General features: G+C 41.4%; 1 protein-coding gene across 4 annotated transcripts in view; it reads right to left on the bottom strand.

Moving 5' to 3' along the window:
- The window catches only part of LOC123770268 (follistatin-related protein 5), a 427,322-nt gene that overhangs the window by 75,783 nt on the left and 335,574 nt on the right, over positions 1 to 15,965 (bottom strand). For all 4 annotated transcript variants that reach the window (XM_045761955.2, XM_045761957.2, XM_045761956.2 and 1 more), the window contains exon 2: positions 10,816 to 10,877. In XM_045761955.2, coding sequence (XP_045617911.2) covers positions 10,816 to 10,869 — 54 coding nt within the window. In that variant the 5' untranslated portion in view covers positions 10,870 to 10,877. The remainder of the gene's footprint in view (positions 1 to 10,815; positions 10,878 to 15,965) is intronic.

Here is a 15,965-nt window from a genome sequence, read left to right as displayed (position 1 = left end):
ACACACTTTATACTCTTGCGGCGCCCTGACCACAACAGCTTGAAGAAACGCAGAGTTTTTTTGTTTTCAGGGAATTTTCATATTTTCGGCGAAGAAATTTTGATTTTTTGACGTTTTTTGGGGGGATGAATTTTTGTCTTTCTGTAGATAATTTGAGACTTTTCTGGTAAGATATATAATTTTCTAGGACAAATTTAGATTTTTTACGTCTGATAATTGATTTTTTTGTTTGTTTTTCTGTAGATTAATTCGTCAATTATCCCCCCCCCCATTTACCATCGGTGGAGCTAACAGCCTGTGGACGAATAACCTCATGTTAAACATTGGTTGCATCTAACGACCGCCTCCGGCCATTTCAGTATATTTCAATCACCCAATTTCCTTCCATAAGCATCTCTCGTCCCCTGGTTAATACAGCTAGATACGAGGAGCATCGAGGAGAAGCCTGGCATCATCAAGCAGTCCCCGTGGCGCAGTGGTAAGACACTCGCTTGGCGTTTCGCAAGCGCCTTGCCTTGGGTTCGAATCCTGGCCGGAGAGGATTGACCGGGCGCCAATCCTTAACTGTAGCCACTGTTCACCCAGCAGTGAATGGGTACCTGGTTGTTAAACGATTCGGCGGGGTCGTATTCCGGGGAAATTAGGGTTAAGGATCTGCCCGAAACGCTACGCGTACTAGTGGCTTTACAAGAATGTAAAACTCTTGTGGATCTTGGCTGTAGCCGCTGAGGTCGAAGACTGTTGGGCGCGTCTGGTTCCCAGGAGAGAGGGTCCAATCACTTTGGCTGGACGGTAGAGTGACGGTCTCGCGTCATGCAGGTCGACGTTCAATCCCCGACCGTCCAAGTGGTTGGGGCACCATTCCTTCCCCCTCGTCCCATCCCAAATCCTTATCCTGACCCCTTCCCAGTGCTATATAGTCGTAATGACTTGGTGCTTTCCCCCTGATAGTTCCCTTCCCTAGTTCCCAGGAGAGAGAGAGAGAGAGAGAGGGGGGGGGGACATTCTACATTAAACATTCTACACATCTGGGCCCCAAATGTGTAGAATACATCATTACTTGCACCGTTTAGTGAATAATATAACTGTATAACATCCTTCAGAGTTCTACAATAACACACCAACGTTCTAATATATATCAAAGCATTGCCCTTATAAAAAAAATCATGACGGGACAATAGGCATTAAAATGCATTTTCTGTATACAAAAAGGATAAGCCAGAAATTATAACATCACACGTTCAACTAACATGAATATTCCTGTGGTGTTTAATTATTCATCTCATAGAATAAGCTCCTCTCGAAACGGGCATTCATTTGCATATACAAAATTCAGTTCCATATTTATTGTTATTCAGATATATGCAAATATCTGAATAAATCAAATGGCTAATAATAGCTCACTTTACTTTTTATCAGTCCAAAGCAGTTTTCTTGAGAGAGACAGTTAGGTGATCTAATAACTTTTTATAAGCTTATTGGCAATTTAAAAACCAATAAAATCCCCCCCCTAATCTGAGATTCATTATTATTCACTATGTCACTCACCATCATCATAGAAAGTTGCTTTGGTTGGCCTACAGTGGTTCCCCTGAAATGGTGAGGCCTCCTTTACAACACTGATTGCAAATGCAACAATGTTTTAAAAACCTGTACACTTTTCAACGGTAGAATTTTCCCATTAATTGCTTGGTGTAATTGGCCATTATTCTTCGTAACCTTTTGTCCCTTTAGTTTTGCCTTTGGTTTTATAACAAGATATATTTCGTTATCCAGTGATTACCTCTGTCCAAATGATGATAACTGTCCAATGATTATTCCTGTTCAATGTTCAATGATTACTCCTGTTCAATGATTACTACTGTTCAGTGTTTACTCCTGTCTAATGAATACTTCTATCTCATGATTGTTCCTGTCCAATGATTACTCCTGTTAAATGACTACTCATAGGGAATGATTGCTTATATCCAATGATTACTCCAATCTAATAATTACTCCTATCCAATGATCACTTCTATTTAATGGTTCTCCATCCTATGACTACTCGAATCCAGTGATTAATGTACACACACACACACACAACACACACACACACACACACACACATCCCCCCCCCCACACACACACACACACATCCCCCCCCCACACACACAAAGAGTGCTATATGACAAAGAGTGCTGGGAAGACGGTACACCACGATCGTAGCTCTCATCCTGTAACTACACTAAGGTAATTACACACACACACACACACACACACACACACACACACACACACACACACACACACACACACACACACACACACTTCATTCCCTCTCAGTAATGAACGAAGTTGAAACAAAAGGAGTGGCAAAGTTGCGTAATATCATCATTGTTTCCATCAAATGTCAGAGGGGGAGAAACTTGAGTCAAATCTTATAAATCGTGAGAGTTGTTCATGAATACGGGATGAGAAGCGGTGGACGGCTATAGCTGCTGCCTGCCTGTCTGTCAGTCTGTCAAGTCAGTCTGTCTACCTACGCACCCCGTCCTCCAAAGGTTTCCCCAACGTCAAGAGAATGTCGCACTAAAGTCCCCCCTCGTACTCCTAACCTACCAGAGGACCCAACATAGAAAACGGGACGGAAATTTTGGGAGCCGTTTTCATTTTCCAGTACGACAATGTTTGGCCTTAGGTAACGCCTATAGGAGCGAAAAGCGACGTTTTTTCTACGAGGACAGGTTGGTCTGCCTCCCTTACCAATACCGGTGTCCTAAGAGCCGTTTTGAAGCGTAGTACCACGCGGAGTGCTCTATGGAACTAATACCACGCGGAGGGCTCTATGGAGCTCTATCTCTAACGATCGTGTAGGGGAAATTACGTCTTTGAAGTTCGTGTTGTAGCGTCTGGCGGTTCTCCGGTGCCGGGTGTGTATAAGGACGTTTGTTCAGGGCGGATTGCGGGTTTAGGACTTGTGGGAGTGGGGGTAGGGTGGGGGAGGAGGCCGGCTGGTGTGTGGGGGAGGGGTGGGGAAAAGCCGGCTGTGTTCCGGCTGTCCCTAACATGTACACTCTAGCAGCAGCGATGGTAGTGGTGCAGCAGCAGATGTCGCCATCAGGTCTGCTGATGTCCTCCTGTCATGGTTTGAATTCAACAATGATTACTATTTTCATGTTATAAACTCTTCTCTCTCTCTCTCTCTCTCTCTCTCTCTCTCTCTCTCTCTCTCTCTCTCTCTCTCTCTCTCTCTCTCTCTCTCTCTCTCTCTCTCATCCCTCTTCCCTCCCTCTCCTATAAATCTGGGAAGATTAGGTCTAGGCTTCATTTAATTTTTCTTGTGAAAACCCTGGACAAACAAAGGACTTGTTGGTAATGACACAGAACCCAACTGGTTCGAGTCCCCTATTGCACAATATGCTAGCTATATCATGGGCTTATTCATACGGGAATTGGTTAGACCACTATTACACTGATTTTTTTTTAATGTCTGGTTCATTCTCTGTGGAAACAGCGACGGTCTCGCTTCATGCAGGTCGGGGTTCAATCCGCCGACCGTCCAAGTGATTGGGCATCATTCCTTTCCCCCCCCCTTCCCCCCTCCCATCCCAAAATCCTTATCCTGTCCCCTTCCCAGTGTTATATAGGCGTATATATATATATTTTGGGTTATACAATGTATATATTATGTCAGATAATTTTGGGTTATTAAAAACATATATTTTGATATATACAATGTACTCACCTAATTGTACTCCCCTAATTGTGCTTGCGGGGGTTGAGCTTTGGCTCTTTGTCCCGCCTCTCAACTGTCAATCAACTGATGTACAGATTCCTGAGTCTACTGGGCTCTATCATATCTACATTTGAAACTGTGTATGGAGTCAGCCTCCACCACATCACTTTGATTTTTCAATGTTTCATTCTTTCATTTCTTTCAATGTATGTATGTACTTGTGATATATCATGTATGTACTTGGGATATACATTGATATACTTGGTATACAAAAATTAGACTCTTATCACCGCGCCTCGTTAGCCGTGAATGGGATTAAAGTCCGCGTGGTTCCCTCTCGTTAATATGACTACTCTTCTGCACCGTATAAAAAGTACTTTGTGTATATATCACTGTATATGACGTCGTACATACATGTTTTTCAATACATAGGCCTACGTGCTAAAAAAAATACTAATATGATTTTCTCTTATGGGGTTAACATTATAATAGATAACCCGCAAATTAGACTGTTGGAATATATGTTAAATGTGTTAAATATGTTGGTGTATATGTTAAATATGTAACTAGGTCATTTGTGCTGTAACTATCTACAGCAGTTAAATGAATTTTCGGGGTGGGGGGGGGGAGAGATTGATTCCTAAGCCTATTTTATATGTGCCTCTGTTACCTTTTCATCTAACTTTCATAGGATGGATAAAGCTGTTTCTGCTTTGTTAATTTCTTAATTATTTAATAGACTGTGTTGATTAATGTGTTTATATGTTCCGGTGCGACAGTCAGTATAGGTTCTTGGATCAGAATGCATTTAAGTATTTAAATGTCCACTGACGAAACCTCTACATCTTTGCTCGAACATGACGATTTAGTCTATATTTATTGAACAATTTATGAAAACTGCAAAGGTCACAACCAAAGGTTATTATTGTTATGGATTACCACTACACTAGAGGCAGCACAACTCTATTGGGCACCACCACAGAGGCACCACAACAGAGGCACTACCACCACAGAGGCACCACAACAGAGGCACTACCACCACAGAGGCACCACAACAGAGGCACTACCACCACAGAGGCACCACCACAGAGGCACCACCACCACCACAGCCCAACCACTGGCACCGGCACTAGGAGGAGGTCCACTAGGGTGGCCCTCGGAGATATTGTTGGGGTTCCCCATGAATACCTAATGTTAGGTATCTCCCCCTCCCCACACCCCTCCCCCTCTCTTCCTTCCCTTCCCCCTCCTTACCCACGACACCCCTCCCTTCCTGCCCTCCCTTCCTTCATCACCTTACTCTTCTTTCATTCTTCCTTCCTCAATCCCAGCCTCGTTTCCTTCAGTTACTGAATTCTCGTCTGTCTTCTTTCTCCAAGACTCCTTCTCAATCCCCCTATTCCCCCTCATAGACTCCCCCCTCCTCTCCTTTCTAGACCCCTCTCTCTCTCCCCCTATAAGTCCCCCTCTCTCCTTTCGCCCTCTGACGTCTCCTCGTTGACGTCAACCAAACCAGGAGAAATAATTAACCAGGAGAGCTAGTTATGTTACCTGGTAATCAGGTGTGAAATAGGAATACACAGCATAAACAAACCTACCGTTGCTAGCAGCCGTGACAGGCAGCCTGCAACTCTGACCTACACACAGAAGCATGGGTTAAATATATGTCAGTTATGGTGTAATTCCTCTTTTCCTGGTCACCACAGGACCTGCAGCAGCCTGTCTGTGGCGTGATGCGCCCAGGATATATATATATATATATATATATATATATATATATATATATATATATATATATATATATATATATATATATATATATATTATATATATATATATATCCCTCTGGCACCAGCGAGGCGTGTCTAGGAGATTGGGTGCCAAGCACCTGTTAAAAGGTAGGGGGTGCCAAGTGCCCGGGGCATAGTTCAGTGTTCCTGAAATACTTGAAGCCAAGATTGGCGATTTGCATAATTGATTGACTATGGCATGGCCCTTGTGTGGAGCCTAGGACACGCGCATATCTAACTTGACCAGCATTTACCCAACAGCTTACGAAACCTGTACATCCTTCCTCAGTCATGGCGACCTCGTTTATTTTCATTAAACAGTTTACACGCTAGGAAACTTCACAACCCTAGGTTATTGTTGTTATAAACAACCTCATTGTGCTCATAAACTGTGTCGTTAATGAATCAACAGTCGGGCATGATTCGGGGAAGATGTAGAGGTTTCGTAAAAGGGGGGATGTGTAAATGAATCTTGGCCCGGAGGTTTGGCCATAGCTTGACTGCAGATAGTGAGTGATGAGGGGGGGGGATAGGAAGGGATAGGAAGGGATGCAACCTCTCCACCGGTAGCAACCTTGCAACCCCTGCACCATCCTCATCCCCCCCCCATCCCCCCCAGCTCCTCCCTATCCCCCCCCGGTCCAACAATCTCAAACTAACCTGGTTTACCACAGTGACAAATCACGTTCAAGTGTCGTCCTCTTCACTGTGATATATACACCTCTCCACCATTTCAAGATTTTTCACCATATCTACAACTCTTACAGAGTTTCTTAACTGCATTTTGATTCTCCTCCCAAACTCTTCTCTATTTGATAACGTTAAAACTTTTGGGGGTGATCTCTCGCCTGTTGATACCTCTCTCATCCCTGTAAATTTGGACGATGTGGGCGAATTGTTACTCTTGAACATGAGTGTGTGAGAGAAACCTACTCAATATTACCCTACAGTTTCCGCTAATTACACATACACAGCTGTGGTGAAAGGGAAGAATAGGGGGGCCCTCCATGGCAGTGGGGGGGGGGGGAGAAAGTACAGGGCACTCCAGTTCGGTGCTGGGAGCTGAAGTGCATAAGTCTCGCTAATTCGCCTATACGAACATTACGAATCACGGACCTAGACTGTCGCGCCGTATAGCGTGTAGATGAACGTCGGCACTCCTAAGACTCACCCGTTAAAGATGAGAGTGTCTTAGACCCCAAAACCTTTATATTTTTACGTGAGGTAATGAGGTTGCTTCACGTTGTGTGAATGTGTGTGTGTGTGTGTGTGTGTTGGGTGAAGCCTGTGATGGGTGCGGGGGAATTTAGCAATAATTTCTTGAGTGAACACACACACACACACACACAAGCCGTAGCCTCCACACACAGACAAGCCGTGGCCCCACACACACACACAAGCCGTGGCCCCCACACACACACACAAGCCGTGGCCTCCACACACAGACAAGCCGTGGCCCCACACACACAAGCCGTGGCCCCACAGACAAAAACCCGTACTGAAACCTCCCGAGCAAGAATTACCAGCCATGAATTACCAACCTGTAGCACGGCGACCCAAAAGCGATCCTGATACGAGGTAAACGACGCTATAGAGAGGTCTAAAACCACCTCTTTCCCAGGCCTCTGTAGGCTGGAAAATCCTTTATACCTATATATTATATATATATATATATATATATATATATATATATATATATATATATATGCGAACAAGCCTGAATATATATATATATATATATATATATATATATATATATATATTATTAATTATTTAAAAGACACAAATATATAAGCCAGAGAAGGCGAGAGAACCTCCTCTTCCTCCTATAAGGGAAGCAGAAGACCCTCTCTATCATTAGTGTAAGCCGATTCTTCCTTCATTTTACGGAATAATCTAATTTTCTGCTCCTTAGGACGAGTAGAGATGCTCACCTTCTTATCAATATTAAATCTCACGCTACTTTGTGCAAATTCGAGCGGGCTTTGGAGGTCATTTGTGTCCATGATAATGCTAAGCTTGTTTCCTGGAGACTTCCACTTGATATGTAAAGTACGAAGGGATATATATATATATATATATATATATATATATATATATATATATTATATATATATATATATATATATATATATATATATATAATTGAAGACTGGAACCCCACTTAACTCAATTTATCACCGCTACGCCTTATTTCGTTCTGTCACAAAAGGCCCAAAATCCGCTGATTCTGCACACACACACACACACACACACACACACACACACACACACACACACACACACACAGTCACGATAACCCCCGTCACGAGCCTCGAACGTTGACCTAGTCTTCTCCAGGTGTTCGTAGAATCTTTCGTGACCTTCTAAGTGCGTGAATCATAAATAACCTTCTCTAGCGTCTCCTACTCTGAAGGAGGAGCTGCAGCAGCAGGAGGAAGAGAGTGGTAGCCGACACCAGCAAGCCAAGTTGAAACTCCTCTTACAAATGGCATGTAGTGTCACCCCTAATGGCATCGAGTCACACATCTGCATGGTAGAGAGAAGTTAGGGACGCTCTACTTCAAGATATTCTTGCTCTCTCTCCCCCCCCCCCCCCCCCTCTCTCTCTCTCTCTCTCTCTCTCTCTCTCTCTCTCTCTCTCTCTCTCTCTCTCTCTCTCTCTCTCTCTCTCTCTCTCTCTCTCTCTCTCTCTCTTGAAAGTTTATTTAAAACCATAAACGAAAAACTTTGTCACAAAAACAAAGCGGAAGATGCGTCACATTTTTGAGAATTTAAATATATTTTTTTAAAGATATTTTAAGACTTTTCGAGTACGTCTGGCAAGACTTGTAGAGAGAACTGTTGAAAACTTTTGACGAGGACCAGAGAGAGAGAGACGATTGCTGCTCCTAGAAGCAACTGATGAGGTTCTATGAGTATTTATGAGGACCTGAGAGGCAAGGAATGAGTGTACTTAAGATTTTTGAGCAAGAACTGACGCGGCTTTGTGGCCCTGACCTACATATATATATATACCTGACTGCTGCACATATAAATATATGATCTTAAAACACACTGCTTTAAGTGACTCGAAACACAATCAGTTCATAAACTTTAAACTCTTTTACAGTGTTGAGCGTACGAAAGATCTCTACTTATTACGGTTATAGAGGCGTAGTGCTGTTAGAGCACCTATAACTGGAGTTATAGAGCAGTTAGAGCACCATATAACTGAAGTGAAAGTGTTAAGAGGCATAGAGCTGTGTGAGCACCACAGAACTGAATCTAATGATTAACAGCGCCGTTGAAGCACAACCGAAATAGTTATAGAGGCGCAGCTCTCTTTCTCTCTATTAGAGCATCACAAGAGTGAGTGGCGTCGGGGACCATAACTTCGCAGCTGCAATTAAGATAAAGCTAAATACCGAGTTTACCCAGTTTACCGAGTTTACCCAGTTTACCCAGATTACCCAGTTTACAGAGTATTATTCATCAAGGAGACTCGTCAGCAAAAGGGGAAAGATGGGGGAGCTGTTATAGCTCCAGTTTACAGTTTACTCCAGTTTACTGTTGCCATTAAATAGGGGGTATACCTTTTATGGGGAGATTTTGATTTGATTGAGGCTCGTGTCCCCCCCCCTAGTGAATGATAGACGCCCATAGCGATCGTCATTTGTCTGTGTGTGTGCGTGTGAACTCGCCTATTTGGGCCTGTAGGGTTGGGTGTTAGCTCTTGGACTCCCGCTATGCACGGGTTGAGTGTTGTACGTGCTGCACGGCCTCTACAGCACGTACCAAAACGTTATACACACACACACACACACACACACATATACACGCTCAATGCACGTCCCTAATAGCAAAAATGCTATAATTATATGTATTAATAAACCTATAATGTGATTATTCTGTTCGACCGGGCCATTATAGAGGTGAGTATTGGACGCGCGTCATTAATAATTAATAGTTATACATATATTTTTTTTTAGAAATATAATATGATATGAACAAATCCACAAGGGCCGTGATGAGGATTCGAACCTGCGTCCGAGAGCATCCCAGACGCTGCCTTAATCGACTGAGCATGGTCAAAAGAGTTGAAACCGAAGTTGTACTGAACTTACTGGATCCTGCAGCCTCTCCGAGACACAAACCAGGATTTTACACAACTCTCCCCCCATGCACTCGAGCTATATCAATAGGCCGTTCTCCGTCTTCGCCCTTACTTCATTCGCAGGTTCGAATCCTCGTCACGGCCCTTGTGGATTTGTTCAGTTGTTATTCAATCAGGTTATTGTGATTTCTATGTGTAATAATGGGATACGATTTGTGTTATGTACGCAGCTGATATCTCGGATTGGTAGAAGTAATATGTACGTGATGAAGAGATGAATTAAAAATAAATAGAATAATAATAAAAAAAAATAATTAATAATGATAATAAACAATAATAATTCAAATAATAAGAACCAACTCAACGTCAGGAAGGTTTAAATAAGGCAAAAATAAAAAAATATTGATATCATATGAAATGTGAGAGAAAATGGTGGGATAAATGGTAAATAAAATGGCTAACTAACCTAAAGTTTACGTAAACACATACCAAAAGGTACATTATGTAAATATATTTAATAAAGTTATGACATAACGAGGACACTATACAAATGGAGTGACAGAAATTTGACTTGAATTTTTCAATCATACAAAATCGTACTGTTAAACTTGATCATGATTCGAAACGCAGCAACACACACACACACACACACACACACACACACACACACACACACACACACACACACACAAACACACACACACACACACACACACACACACACACACACACACAAACACACAGACACACACACATACACACACAGACACACAGACACACACACCACACACACACACACACACACACACACACACACACACACCACACACACACACACACACACACACAAGCTAAGCGTCACCAAACACGCTAGCAAGCTATAGAGAGAGATAACTCCTCTGATAACGGAATAAGGCAATTAAGAGACGAATGCCCCCACCATGATTCAGCACAGATACACATAGATGAATGCCTCTGATAATTAAGAGATAAATGACAGCGATGATAACTACGCTGCCATATATATAACTGGCACTGCAAACTACCTATAACTACAGCGCCGAGTGCCACAGAACAATGGAGCAAATCCCTGTAAACAAGGGGCACTAACAACTCGATGAATTTAGAGGAAACAAAGGATGTAAAACATAGACGCGTTACAAACATGTATGGCACTAATATCAGTTTAAACTGTAATGACTGTTGGTACTTACCATGGCACTGGTGAGGGCCACCAGGAGCCCTAGCACCATCCACACAAGCTCCATTACGTTGCTGTAAAGGAGAAAAAGGAATTTTTTTCAGTAACATGTTAAAAGGTAATGACGAGGCGAACGCTCTAAGCCAGAATAGCAACTTAACACTTGGAATGGATAGGGCGGTGGGGGAATGTTGCCCAAAACACTTGGACCGTTGGGGATCGAACGCCGACCTGCAATACACGAGGAAGTTTAAATAGAATATATTGTTAAACACGAAAGTGGATTACAAACACAGGGTAAAGCCTGTTTGAACAAAGGCATTGGTTCTACTCAACTGTGGGTGTTGGTAGTGGTAGTAATTATCGTCCAAAACACACATACACAAAGAAATAAACAAACAACACATACACACACACGTATGCACTCCAGTACGTTGTTATTTTACTGTGTATATTAGGGACCTGGCTCTCCAGTATCATCCACGTGTATATTATTTGGTATCTCTCTCGTCTCCTTTCTAGTGGGTACATTTAGAGAGCTTTGAGACGATCCCAATAACTTAGGTGCTTTATCGCGCCTACATAGCCAACCACAATTACCCAACCACAAATGCCCAACCAAGCATTAATGCCCAGCCAATCCTAAATGTCTAATCAACCATACATGCTCAGCCAATTCTAAATATCCAACCAAGCATAAATTCTTAACCAACCCGAAATGCCCAGTTATTGACACGAATACCCAGCCAACTACAAATACCCAATCAAACCCAAATACCCCAGCATGCTGGGTACTTGCTACCCAACTCATCACGGTCGTAACCTCACAACCACTCAACCTATTGTTACCTTTAAACCCCTTTTTTGCTCCCGACATCAAAGGTGATTAATATGCAAATCAGAGCAGATCCCTAATGACCATTCGCTCTTCAGGGCTTCAATTGAATTACTGCTTATTACTGCCAGGCTGGAGTTGCTCTCTCCTAAAGATTTCTCTTCGGCGGGAGGTGGCGCATGCAACTGTGTTTTCGCCTTCTTGTTAAAAAGTGGTTAGGACAAATTCGAATTCGAGAGGATTATTATTGTGTCAACAAACAACAATAATTTTGTTTAATAATTAAATAATTTTGTTTAATAATTAAATAATTTTGTTTAATAATTAAATAATTTTGTTTAATAATTAAATAATTTTGTTTAATAATTAAATAATTTTGTTTAATAATTAAATAATTTTGTTTAATAATTAAATAATTTTGTTTAATAAATAATTTTGTTTAATAATTATATAATTTTGTTTAATAATTATATAATTTTGTTTAATAATTTAATAATTTTGTTTAATAATTAAATAATTTTGTTTAATAATTAAATAATTTTGTTTAATAATTAAATAATTTTGTTTAATAATTAAATAATTTTGTTTAATAATTATATAATTTTGTTTAATAATTATATAATTTTGTTTAATAATTAAATAATTTTGTTTAATAAATAATTTTGTTTAATAATTATATAATTTTGTTTAATAATTATATAATTTTGTTTAATAATTATATAATTTTGTTTAATAATTTTATAATTTTGTTTAATAATTAAATAATTTTGTTTAATAAATAATTTTGTTTAATAATTATATTTTGTTTAATAATTATAAAATTTTGTTTAATAATTAATTAATTTTGTTTAATAATTTTATAATTTTGTTTAATTTAAATAATTTTGTTTAATAAATAATTTTGTTTAATAATTATATAATTTTGTTTAATAATTATATAATTTTGTTTAATAATTAAATAATTTTGTTTAATAATTTTATAATTTTGTTTAATAATTAAATAATTTTGTTTAATAAATAATTTTGTTTAATAATTAAATGATTTTGTTTAATAATTAAATAATTTTGTTTAATAATTAAATAATTTTGTTCGTCCTTCAGTTGATGTCGATGTCCTTCAGTTCTGGGAGCCAGATATCACAATAGTGTGATGCATCAAATGAACAAATCCACTAGGGCCGTGATGTGGGTTCGAAATCTTTTCCATGTCGCAGCAGTCGATTAAGGCAGCGTCTGGGATCCTCTCGGACGTAGGTTCGAACCCTCATTACGGCCCTTGTGGATTTGTTTATACTCCATGTATACTGTACTAACTTACTGATCACAAACGCATGGAGGGTAGAAATAGCCCTTTAGTGATCTTCGTGTCACAATAAACGTATTTGAACTTGAATTGGCTTGCATACTTAGTTGATCACATCCGGACGTTATTGAAGGTCTTATCTATCGTGAGGTATCTTAATGTGTCTGGTCTCCTCTAACCCAGCGTCATCACTTTGCACCTGTTTCAGTTCAATTCTTGCTGCCACTAGTGCATATAGGCGAGTGGGAAGTCACATCGATGTTCAAATAGGATTGAACACCAGTGTTTTAAGTCCTGCCTCTCAAACATCTGTAGATCTATATAACTTATTCCTTTCGTACACCCTTTCGTGCCTCTTCTACACCTTTTCGTGCCTCTTGTACTCCTTTTCGTGCCTCTTGTACTCCTTTTCGTGCCTCTTGTACTCCTTTTCGTGCCTCTTGTACTCCTTTTCGTGCCTCTTGTACTCCTTTTCGTACCTCTTCTACACCTTTTCGTGCCTCTTGTACTCCTTTTCGTGCTTCTTCAGCACCTTTTAGTTTAGGGCTTATGTGATGAGAGGTCGCTGTACATTAATAATAGAAGGAGCTCCAGTGTTGGCCCTTCAGGCACTCCTCTCATTACTTCTCTGCACTTTTGATATATCTCTTCTCTCACTGTGATCCGGAGCCTCATACCCTCAGCCACACAGAGACTCTCAACCTCACACTCACACACACACACACTCACCAACACACCCTCACCGACACACTCACACACACACCCTCACCGACACACTCACACACACACCCTCACCAACACACTCACACACACACCCTCACTAACACACTAACACACACACCCTCACCAACACACTCACTCACACACCCTCACCAACACACTCACCAACACACACCCTCACTAACACACTAACACACACACCCTCACCAACACACTCACTCACACACTCTCATCTTCCCTAGCGACACACCTCGCTGCCAGCCCACACTGACCTTTTGTGCATATAAGTATATAAAAGTGCTTGCAAAATTCCAGGCATTTTGCATACATATGCATAAAACGCACATAAAAAACCCGGCCCAATGACCGTACCGAAAAATTACGTACTCAACCATTCACACTGGTTGTGCCCGTACTAGCTAACACAAACAGTTTGGTCGGTTGAGAGGCGGACACAAGGCGCCTTAAGGCACAAACATATAAACTACGGAAGGCCTATGAGCCCCATACAAGGCAGTTGCTATTTATATCCAAACTCTCCATTCGACTGGAGGGTCGAATCATGGATCCCAGGCGTGTAAGGTCGAAGCTCTACCGACCGTGCTATTGAGTAGTCTTAATAGGAAAACTTTCCAGAAAGATGGAGTGGTGAATGGAATGTTTATTTCCACGGAAGTGTGGATAACAATTTATATTAAAACTCATTCGTATATATTATATATATATATGTCTAGCCTACGCTTGAAACAATCAAATGCTATCCACATCTATTGCAGCGGCCAATGGTCCTCTCTCTCTCATGGTGGGGGGGTACTGGTTACCTTGAGGTTACCTTGAGGTGCTTCCGGGGCTTAGCGTCCCCGCGGCCCGGTCGTCGACCAGGCCTCCTGGTTGCCGGACTGATCAACCAGGCTGTTGGACGCGGCTGCTCGCAGCCTGACGTACGAGTCACAGCCTGGTTGATCAGGTATCCTTTGGAGGTGCTTATCCAGTTCTCTCTTGAACACTGTGAGGGGTCGGCCAGTTATGCCACTGGTGGTGGTAAATGCAAAAAAAAAAAAATGCACACCTTAATCCTGGGTATTAGGAGGGTATGCCGCTTGGGAACGGACGGAGTTTGGGGCATCTTTTCTGCCCGGTTATCGTGCAGCCCGCTCCTCATACTCTCGTAATTACTTCACTACGTTTTCTGGAGTGTGGGGCGGGCCGCATATTGCTCTGATTTATGATGATGGGGAACCAGGCCGCTGACTCTGCTGTAGACGGGCCTCGGAGGAAACAGTGGTGGTAGTGGTAGTGGTAGTAGTGGTAGTGGTGGTGGTAGCGGTGGTGGTGGTAGTGGTGGTGGTAGTGGTGGTGGTGGTGGTGGTGGTAGTGGTAGTTGTAGTGGTGGTGGTAGTGGTAGTGGTAGTGGTAGTGGTGGTAGTGGTAGTGGTGGTGGTGGTGGTGGTAGTGGTGGTAGTGGTGGTGGTGGTAGTGGTAGTGGTGGTAGTGGAGATAGTGGTGGTGATGATAACCGACTAAAAACACACCAGACTAGTGAGTCAACAAGACGCCACAACGTACAAAATCCAACCTCCTAAGCTAACCAGAAGCGTACGGACCCAACCAACCTACCTAACTCTCACTCCAATACAGAGAAAACGGGAGATATTCATAACCCGGTACTTTTCATACCATTTCGTACGCTGGAGACCATAACGTACAGAATGCGACGTATTAGTTTTTTTTTTTTTGGTCATTACTCTCTGGAACCCGTCACCCGTCTCCCACACCCGTCATCTATATCCATCAACCGTCATCTGTCTCTATAATACCAAAATTCTCTACTCTAAAAACTCAACACATTTCCATAGAAAATCCGGAAAAAAAGTCTTCTCTGTACAAGAGAAAGCCTAAAAGTCTCACGCAAAACTTATAATAATTGTCTTGGCTTCGTGAAAGGAAAGTCAAGAATTCTTGTGCTTTCGGTCTCAAGAGTTTAAAAGTACTTACTCACTTCTTCTTCTACATGATTAATACAAAATGCATAAGCCCTCAGCGTCAAGTTATTTGGTTTGAAACTTAAGTTTCAAGTTAGACTAAACACATCGTGTATCCAGAATGATTTATAACAGCCCATCCTCCTATTTTGGTTGTTATAGTAAAGATGAGGACCATAGTACATATACCGACATACAACGCAATTAGAAAGTACAAATCGGTACTATTGAATTTGGATAAATCGGAAAAATCGATTTTCTACTTGTGTTGTAAAGGGAAGGGAAATTTCAGGGAAAAGCGTCTAGCCATTACGACTATATAG

Source organism: Procambarus clarkii, chromosome 42 (assembly GCF_040958095.1).
Source record: "Procambarus clarkii isolate CNS0578487 chromosome 42, FALCON_Pclarkii_2.0, whole genome shotgun sequence".
NCBI classification, from domain to species: Eukaryota; Metazoa; Arthropoda; class Malacostraca; order Decapoda; family Cambaridae; genus Procambarus; species Procambarus clarkii.
Note: the sequence above shows the minus strand (reverse complement) of the source record. Positions and strands in the feature narration are given on the sequence as shown.